At 43.3% G+C, this 10,000-nt stretch overlaps 1 protein-coding gene across 1 annotated transcript in view; it reads left to right on the top strand.

Moving 5' to 3' along the window:
- The window catches only part of tiam1a (TIAM Rac1 associated GEF 1a), a 136,718-nt gene that overhangs the window by 74,867 nt on the left and 51,851 nt on the right, over nt 1-10,000 (top strand). Inside the window, 1 exon segment of the mRNA XM_090226227.1 lies at nt 4,004-4,131. Coding sequence (XP_090082353.1) covers nt 4,004-4,131 — 128 coding nt within the window.

Here is a 10,000-nt window from a genome sequence, read left to right as displayed (position 1 = left end):
GTCCCCAGCGCAAGGTGCACCTGTGTGATGATCATGCTATTTAATCAGCTTCTTGTTATGCCTCACCTGTCAGGTGAAATGATTATCTTGGCAAAGGAGAAATGCTCACTAACAGGGATGTAAACAACATTTTTTAGAAATTATCTTTTTGTGCGTATGGAACATTTCTGGGATCTTTTTATCTCAGCTCATGAAACATGAGACCAACTCTTTACATGAGACCAACTCTTTACATGAGACCAACACTTAACATGTTGTTTTGATATTTTTGTTCAGTATAAGTAACATAATAAGAAAAATCCTCATCTGAATCTGTTAGTTTAAGCTAGAGATATCTGGGGTTGTTTTTGCGTGAGCTTCGTCCACCTAAGTCGGCCTTCCGTATCTGCGGTGGAAGGTGGCCGAACTACAGCGGCTTTTGTCAGACATTGGTCTTCTTGTAAAAAAAATGCATTGTCAGTGAAACTGAGGATTTGGCCGCAGATATGGGATCTGTAGGTTTGGCCCGTGAAAGGATCAGTAGGTTTGAACCGTGAAAGGATCAGTAGGTTTGGACCGTGAAAGGATCAGTAGGTTTGGACCGTGAAAGGATGAGTAGGTTTGGACCGTGAAAGGATCAGTAGGTTTGGACCGTGAAAGGATCAGTAGGTTTGGCCCCTGAAAGGATCAGTAGGTTTGGACCGTGAAAGGATCAGTAGGTTTGGACCGTGAAAGGATCAGTAGGTTTGGACCGTGAAAGGATACTTAGGTTTGGACCGTGAAAGGATCAGTAGGTTTGGACCGTGAAAGGATCAGTAGGTTTGGACCATGAAAGGATCAGTAGGTTTGAACCATGAAAGGATCTGTAAGTTTGGCACCTGAAAGGTTGAATTTGACGGCTAAGGGATTACCCTGGAACGTGATGACGACGGTGATTGTAGAGTCTCTATGAAGGGGGTTGTATGCATATACGTGGCGTGCATTTGAGGGGTTGGTGTCACGGTTAACCTCGCTAGGGTGAGATTGCAGAGTGCCAAATTCAAATACAGAAATACTCATTATAAAAATTCAGAAAAGATACAACTATTTTACATAGGTTTAAAGATTAACTTCTTGTGAATCCAACCACGGTGTCAGATTTCAAAAATGCTTTACGGCGAAAGCATACCTTACAATTATTTGGGAACATAGCCCAGCAGACAAATCATTACAAACAGTAACCAGCCAAGTAGAAGAGTTACACAAGTCAGAAATAGAGATAAAATTAATAACTTACCTTTGATGATCTTCATATGATTGCACTCAGAAGAAATTCATTTATTCAATAAATGTTCCTTTTGTTCAATAAAGTCTCTCTTTATATCTGAAAACGTTTTGTTCGCACGTTTTCTTCAGTAATCCACAGGCTCAAACGCAGTCACAACAGGCAGACGAAAACATCCTAATTGTATCCGTAAAGTTCATACAAACATGTCAAACGAAGTTTATATTCAATCGTCAGGTTGTTTTTACTCCTCTTACTCCCTCATTTATAAGAATACAAGGCTGAAACCATTTCTAAAGACTGTTGACATCTGGTGGAAGGCATAGGAACTGCAATTTGAGTTATAAATCAAAGGATACTGTCATGGCATTGAATAGAAAACTACAACAAACAAAAAAATCCAACTTCCTGAATGGATTTTTCACAGGTTTTCACCTGCCAAATCAGTTCTGTTATAATCACAAACATTATTTTAACAGTTTTGGAAACTTTAGAGTGTTTTCTATCCAAATACACTAATTACATGCATATCCTATCTTCTGGGCCTGAGTAGAAGGCAGTATAATTTGGGCATGCTTTTCATCCAAAATTCCAAATGCTGCCCCCTACCCTAGAGAAGTTAAAGGAGTTTCTCCTTTTCAGAACTCTTTGGCGGCATTTTGATGTTGAAAGATTTTTGAGCAGGGCCTTTCTTTTTCCATATTGAAGCTTTATATGGCAGCCATCTTGTCGTGAAGGGATGAACGTCTCTACACCAGGGTCTTGTCCCCTCGTTTTCTTCCAGTGAACAATGGAGGATGCATTGCCTGTGTCCAGTGCTTTACGCATGTACATGGATAGGATCAAGGATATCTGGGGTTTATGACCAGCTTTTTTTTGGTCCTGTTTCGCTAATCCAGCTCAGGGTAGGGCTCTTTCTAAGCAGTGTCTTTCTCCTTGGATTGTGGAGTTGCCCTGCGTTGCATAGCAGTGCCCGTCGTTGCCTAGCGTTGCCCAGCGTTGTGTGCATGCTCACTCCACTAGGGGTGTGGTGGCTTTTTGGGCATTGTTCAGAAGCACGATGACTGATGATATCTGTGCTGCAGTGAGTTGGGTTGTTGTTTGGATGTAACTGCTCTCAGTGTGGCTCATAGTGTTCTTATGGCCAGTTCCTGGAGCAGGTATTAGGCAGCGTGCATTATCACACTCACAGCAGATGCCTGTTGTTTTGGACTTGTGGTTCCTTGTGTGAGTTCTGGCATTTTCCAATTCCTTGGGTCACTGTGTGAGCCTTTTTTGAACCGGTAGGATCTATGGACTGCGTTTTGTCTGGGGTATCGCAGTTCCCCTGTGTGGTTTTAGCCTTGGGCTGATGAGGTTCATCGACTCTGGTCGATGCCATGCAGCGCGTTTGCACACCAAGTCACGACAGGTGTTCTGTTGTTTTGTACTTGCGGTTCCTTGTATGAGCTCTGACATTTAAGGTTCACAAGGTGAGTATTGTTCTTGGAACCATGGGGTCTTGGGCTGCAGTGGCGGCATAGCCAAGTTGCAGCAGGTTCTGGTTCCCGATGTGGGGCTTTGACAGTTCAGGCTTCTCGGGTATTAGGGGAAAAGGGGGCTTAGGCAACCCTTTTTGCCGTGGGCATCCTAGTTTGGTACCCTCTGAGCCAGCTTGGGGTGTGATAGTACCTGTCCATAGTATGTTTTACAGAGTGACCGACTGAAAGCTGGTTGAACCTGTGTGTGCTGCCGTGGGCATCCTAGTTTGGTACCCTCTGAGCCAGCTTGGGGCGTGATAGTACCTGTCCATAGTATGTTTGACAGAGTAACCGACTGAAAGGGAACGTACAGTTATGAATATAACTACTGCTGCCTGAAGGAGGGAACAAGATATAACATATTTTGGCCCCGTGCCGTCAAGGGGTTTAGGCTCGCTGAAGAGCGGTACTGAATTAAGAAATTAATGTGAGCTCCAGTGTTATAGCCAGGAAGGCGGTGGCTTCCGAGGGCGGGCTCTGTAGTCATTGGCCCGTTTTGGCTTGTTTTTAGTTTTCTTCAGGTAAAAATATGATTGGTCGTTGACTCCCCATAGTATGTTATACCTCGTTCGACTTCCTTCAGGGAACAATAGTTATCATCAAAACTGTTCGTTTCTAACCCCTTCAGAAGGTCAGACACAGTAATACCTTCATAATGCACAGACCATACTGTAGAATGGGGTTTTCTCAATCCTGTTCCCAAAGGGTTGACTACACACCTGATACCACTAATCAACAAGCCTTTAGCGTGTTGAGCAGGCGTGTTAAGCAGGCGTGTTAAGCAGCCGTGTTATGCAGGCGTGTTAAGCAGGCGTGATAGTGCTAGGGCCTTTCAGGTCCCCAGGACCAGGTTTGACTATCTTATATAGTCTGGGATGGCAGGTAGCCTGGAGAAGTAATAAACAACCAGAGAGTTGCTGGTTCGAATCACAGCTCTGTTAGCTCCATCCTAAATACCATCTCCTGCCCGTTGTGCCCTTGAGCAAAGTACTTAACCCGTAAACTGTTCCAGGTGCCTCCAACACCTTGTGTGTTTGTGTCACTGTGGGTTGAGAATTGTGAGCTGTGGGTTGTGTTCTTCTCCTGTAGCGTACTGCGACTTTTGTTGTTTCCACAAATTCTCTCTCTCTCTCTCCCCCTCTCTCCCGTTAGAGGACATTCTGGATGAGGTATTAGGGTTGAGAATTGAGAAATTAATGCTCCAGTGTTATAGCCTCTCTCTCCCCCTCTCTCCCTTTAGAGGACATTCTGGATGAGGTATCAGGGTTGACGGTGGTCAGTCCAGATGATACTTTAGAGGATGAGTCAGTTCTGGATCTGGAGAATTCAGGACACAACCAGGCGGACTACACTGAGCCAGGACAGAAGGTAAGAGTTGGGACTTCAGCATTACACACACTCCTTTTGTGTTCTCCCCTGTACACCAAGTCAGAACTGTAGTATAAATAAAGGGTGCATATAAACACACGCCACCTGTGACTCTCATCCCTCCGCAGCCAAAACACTCCTTTTGTAGAGGTGAATGATTAAAACCAGCCAAGTCTTTGAGATGACTTGGAGCATTGCAGCACAGCCACAGGTCGACCTGTGATATTGATAGTAGTACCTTAGGCCAGAGGTGATTTTAGCCTGTAAATCTTTGTGGGGCAGAAAAAATAAAAAGTGGGATGCATACCTACAAAGCCAATGCACAACACAACTCTAAACAATACATTAATTGCACTATAACGTTGACAAACGGTGCCCACAAACTGTTAGGGCCTACATAAAGCTGTCCCAACAGCAGAGTCCCAACAGCAGTCCCCACTTCTTACCACTGCTACACCTGGCTATCAGAGGAGCCTTGTCTGGCAGCCAAACAGTTCATTCAGCCTCATTTACTGCCTTTTTAAAAAAGCATAGCTGATATGGCTGACTTGGACGGACGTAGTCAATATAACTATTTGTTCAGCACTTTTGAAATTTACAGCGACAGAATTCAGAACATGGTTCTGTCCTACTGTGTTCTTCCTGTACATCATGTCAGAACCGTAGGATAAATAAAGGGTGCATATAAGCAGACAATGAACGCTTTTACAATATTCAATGATTACATTTCTCTAAAACAGGCTACAGGTTACATCTGCACCACCAAGTCAGAACAGTAGGCGAAATTAAGAGGGGTAAATAGACTCAATTATTAGGGTGAGGCACATGGGCTACTAACATCTTACTACACAACATACACTTAGTATTACTTAGCTACAGTCTACATGGCATATTACATCATTTATGCAGCAGCTGTCACGGTCGTCCTCCTCTTCATCTGAAGAGGAGAGGCGAGATGGATCGGAAGACCAAAATGCGGCGTGGTAAGTGTCCATGGTAAATCTTTAATCAAGAAAGACTGAACACTATACAAACGAGTAACAAAAACAATAAACCAAATTTGACCGTGAAGCTACAAAATGAGACCTGTGTTGAACACAAGCCACTAACATAGACAATCACCCACAAACAAACAGTGCAACCCAGGCTACCTAAGTATGATTCTCAATCAGAGACAACTAATGACACCTGCCTCTGATTGAGAACCATACTAGGCCGAAAACATAGAAATGCCCCAAAACATAGAAAAGCAAACAGACTGCCCACCCAACTCACGCCCTGACCATACTAAATAAATACAAAACAACGGAAATAGAGGTCAGAACGTGACAGCAGCATACAATACATCTTTGGACTCACCTTGTTGGTCCTTCTTGAGGGCAAATTTTGTCATCAAAGTCTGACATTCTCTGGATTTATGGTGCTTTCAAGACAACTGGGAACTCGAGAAAAAATTAGAAGGTTGAATCATGATGACCTCATTGATCTTCAGGTCGTAGCTCTAGAAAGAGGCCAAATTCCAGAGTTGGCTGACCGTTCAAAACAGATTTTGAAAGTATGATGTTGACATGATCAGTCCAATCAAAGCGACTGTACATATAACGTGATTTGACGTCGTTTTTATCTGTGGACAATGACCTTGAGCCTTTTTGGAATGGCACTTCTAATGTAACTCTATGGTAGCACCCTAGGGGGCTAGAATTTTCTAGCTCTACCCGTAGACTTGGTGTTGACGTAGTGTCCTCATGAGTGACAGAACACTGAGCCAATCACGGCGCAATGCTCCGTATTTTCTGCTGGCTTGCCCCACCACCACCACAGAAAGCACTAAGCTAGGTTGAAACACCTGCATTTTAGAGCTAGCTGCCTTGCTCAAGAAAACAAAAAAGAGACCAGGCTTTATTAACTCAATTATATATATGTACAGTGGGGCAAAAAAGTATTTAGTCAGCCACCAAGTGTGCAAGTTCTCCCACTTAAAAAGATGAGAGAGGCCTGTAATTTTCATCATAGGTACACTTCAACTATGACAGACAAAATGAGAAGAAAAAAAAAATCCAGAAAATCACATTGTAGGATTTTTAATGAATTTAATTTGCAAATTATGGTGGAAAATAAGTATTTGGTCACCTACAAACAAGCAAGATTTCTGGCTCTCACAGACCTGTAACTTCTTCTTCTTTAAGAGGCTCCTCTGTCCTCCACTCGTTACCTGTATTATTTATTATATATATTTTTTCCTAGTGGTTTATACGTGTGATGTATAAAGTGTCTGTGTGCCTGAATGTCGTTCACTACTAATCCAGAGGGATGAAACAGTGGTGCCAGGTCTGTGTTTTCACATCTTGTTAAAATGGCAGCCATTTGATGGTTTTGTTCAAGTGCCAGAGAGTGGAACATGAGTCGTGTGTGTCTGTACTTTGTGTACCTGTGTGTGCGTAAGTACGTGCAGCTGTGTATGCGCGCGTGTCACCTGGAAAGCCCTTTTGAGTGTGTGTCTCGTGTGATAGTGGTGACCTTTTGAGAAAAGGTTGTTTGATTGGTTGTCTCGGGGTGGCTGATGGGAGAATCTGAGACAAACGGGGGGGGGGGGGGGGGAGAGACACACACACACACACATTGATTCCCGAAATGCATGAATTAAAGTCCTACACTGAACACAAAATATAAATGCAACATGCAACAATTTCAAAGCGTTACAGATCATATGTGTCACGGTCGTCATAATGAGGAGACCAAGGCGCAGCGTGTTAAGCGTGTGTACTTCTTTAAGAAAGAACACTGAACAAACTATACAAAACAACAAAAACGACCCCTGACGCTAACATGGCTAGTGCCGACAGGCAACTAAACATAGAATAAGAACCCACAAAATACCCAAGGATTATGGCTACCTAAATATGGTCCCCAATCAGAGACAACGATAAACAGATGCCTCTGATTAAGAACCAATCCAGGCAACCATAGACATATAATCACCTAGACTTACAAAATCCCCTAGGCATACGAAAAAAAAACCTAGACAATACAAAAACTAAACAAACCAGCCTCGTCACACCCTGACCTAACCAAAATAATAAAGAAGACAAAGATAACTAAAGTCAGGGCGTGACAATATTAGGAAATAAGTCTATTTAAATAAATGTATTAATCTGTGGATTTCACATGACTGCAGGATCTGTCCCCAGCACAAGGTGCACCTGTGTAAGTAATGATCATGCTGTTTAATCAGCTTGATATGCCACACCTGTCAGGTGGAAGGATTATCTTGGTAAAGGAAAAATGTTCACTAACAGGGGATGTAAACAACATTTTTTGAGAAATAAGCTATTTGTGCGTATGGAGAAATTTCTGGAATGTTTTTATTTCAGCTCATGAAACATGAGACCAACACTTTACATGAGACCAACACTTTACATGAGACCAACACTTTACATGAGACCAACACTTTACATGAGACCAACACTTTACATGAGACCAACACTTTACATGAGACCAACACTTTACATGAGACCAACACTTTACATGAGACCAACACTTTACATGAGACCAACACTTTACATGAGACCAACACTTTACATGAGACCAACACTTTACATGAGACCAACACTTTACATGAGACCAACTCTTTACATGAGACCAACTCTTTACATGAGACCAACACTTTACATGAGACCAACACTTTACATGAGACCAACACTTAACATGTTGTTTTGATATTTTTGTTCAGTATAAGTAACATAATAAGAAAAATCCTGACTAAATCTGTTAGTTTAAGCTAGAGATATCTGTTGTTGTTTTTTCGTGAGCTTCGTCCACCTAAGTCGGCCTTCCGTATCTGCGGTGGAAGGTGGCCGAACTACAGCGGTGTTTATCAGACGTTGGTCTTCTCACATAAACAACATCTGTAGCGTACGATCGGTTTAGCCTACACACTCTCTAGAAAGATGATATTCTCATGTAGATGATTGTGTTTTCTGTGTTGCTATATGATATCCCCCAAGTATCACTGGACTTGTCAGGAACTTGGTATCGTTTAAACATTTTAAAAAACATGGCGGTAGTTTTGTGCCAATAAAAATAAGGGGTTAAATACAGTGCTTATTTTGTAAATTGGGAGGTCGGAAGGTCCCGGAACACAGTCAAGTATCCTACCTATTGTGGTGAAATGGACAGTGTTCTCCAATGTGTTGATTTAATTCAAAGCATTTTAGATGTCGTTGCAGTTTGCTGGGAAGGAAGGAGGGAAGGAACCAAAGGGAGTGACATACATGCCCACATATTTGAGTATAGCTGCATGAGGTTTACACAAGTCTGAACTTCTTAATGGACCGATTTTCTAGAAATAACGAGGATGCGTCTTGATTTTAACGTTGAGGGCTTTTATTAGAAGGTTTACAGTGCGAACAGGGTGACAATTAATAAATCATAAGATGTACATGGGTCCGGTCAAATCTGAGACGTGTTTGGTCAGGATCTGGCTCAAATTAAACACAGGTTAAATATGTGTGTTAACGATGTGGAACTGAGAGTCGAGAAGCAAGTTCAGGGAGGGAGTGTTTCAATAAATACACGGAACATGATACTAAACACGAACAACGCACAGACAGGAAACAGAAACAATAACGCCTGGGGAAGGAACCAAAGGGAGTGACAGATATAGAGGGCAGGTAATCAAGGAGGTGATGGAGTCATAATGCGCGTAACTATGGTGACAGGTGTGCTCCATAACAAGCAGCCTGGTGAGCCAGAGGCCGGAGAGGGAGAACACGTGACAGTACCCCCCCCCCCGACGCACGGCTCTAGCCGCAGGACGCCGACCAAGATGACTGATCCCGGGGATCAGGAGCGGAGCGGTCACCTCTGCGAACCTGTCGATCCTGCCGAGGCGTGAGAGCATGGGGACCTAGAGCGCCGGAGAGCGAGCATTACGTGACAGTACCACCCTCCCCGGGGCGTTTGGCTCCAGCCGCAGGACGCCAACCACAGGGACGATCCCAGGGATCAGGAGCAGACCGGTCGCCTCCGCTGAGGTGCAGAAACCTGACGAACCCGGCTGATGCTCTGTGTACGCATAACGAGGGTGACAGGTGTGCTCCATAACGAGGGTGACCTAGAGGTCAGAGAGGGAACACGCGTGACAATGTGTCAAAAAACAATACTATTTCTTTGAGCTTTCTTATGTCTCCTAGATATAAAACAGACATTTCAAAACCTTTAATTCCTTAATGGTTTATTTTTGGACTGTTTAGTTTTGCCATTTATAACTGCTTATTTAACACATTTCTGTGGTCTGTAGTAGTAAAGGCCAAAATACAGTCCCATTCAGAACACACTGGAACAGGAAACGGTGGTAACCAAACAGTGTACTGTTCTACAAAAGACTCCTAAGACTCTGTGGATGTGTGTGTCTGTCTTACCACACAGAATTAGATAAGACAATCTGCAGACAAGTGAGTGGGACGTGTGTGTGTGTGTGTGTGTGTGTGTGTGTGTGTGTGTGTGTGTGTGTGTGTGTGTGTGTGTGTGTGTGTGTGCATACGTGCGTGCATTACTATCTAATTAAGATTATGTCTGGTCTGATCATGGTCCCCGCGGTGATGCCTGTGCTCCATCCGGTCGTCCCTGGATACGGCTGTCACGTCCATTACCACGGCAACGATTTCCCTTCTCTCGCTCATTCAGCAACACTGAGACAAAGAAAAAAAAAAGAGAGAGAGAGAGAGAGAAAAAACAGGAAAAATAAGATGCCGAACAGAGGAAGCAGAAGATGTAAAACATGAACAGGAAGACAGTGGACTTAAGGATTAGGGCGAATATTTGATTCGGTTGTATTTGTAATTGACGGCGTTTTTTGGCTTGAAGGGAA

The sequence above is a fragment of the Oncorhynchus mykiss genome, chromosome 29, assembly GCF_057628025.1.
Source record: "Oncorhynchus mykiss isolate SJ-2025 chromosome 29, ASM5762802v1, whole genome shotgun sequence".
Lineage (NCBI taxonomy): Eukaryota > Metazoa > Chordata > Actinopteri > Salmoniformes > Salmonidae > Oncorhynchus > Oncorhynchus mykiss.
This window is presented reverse-complemented; position numbering and strand designations above follow the sequence as displayed.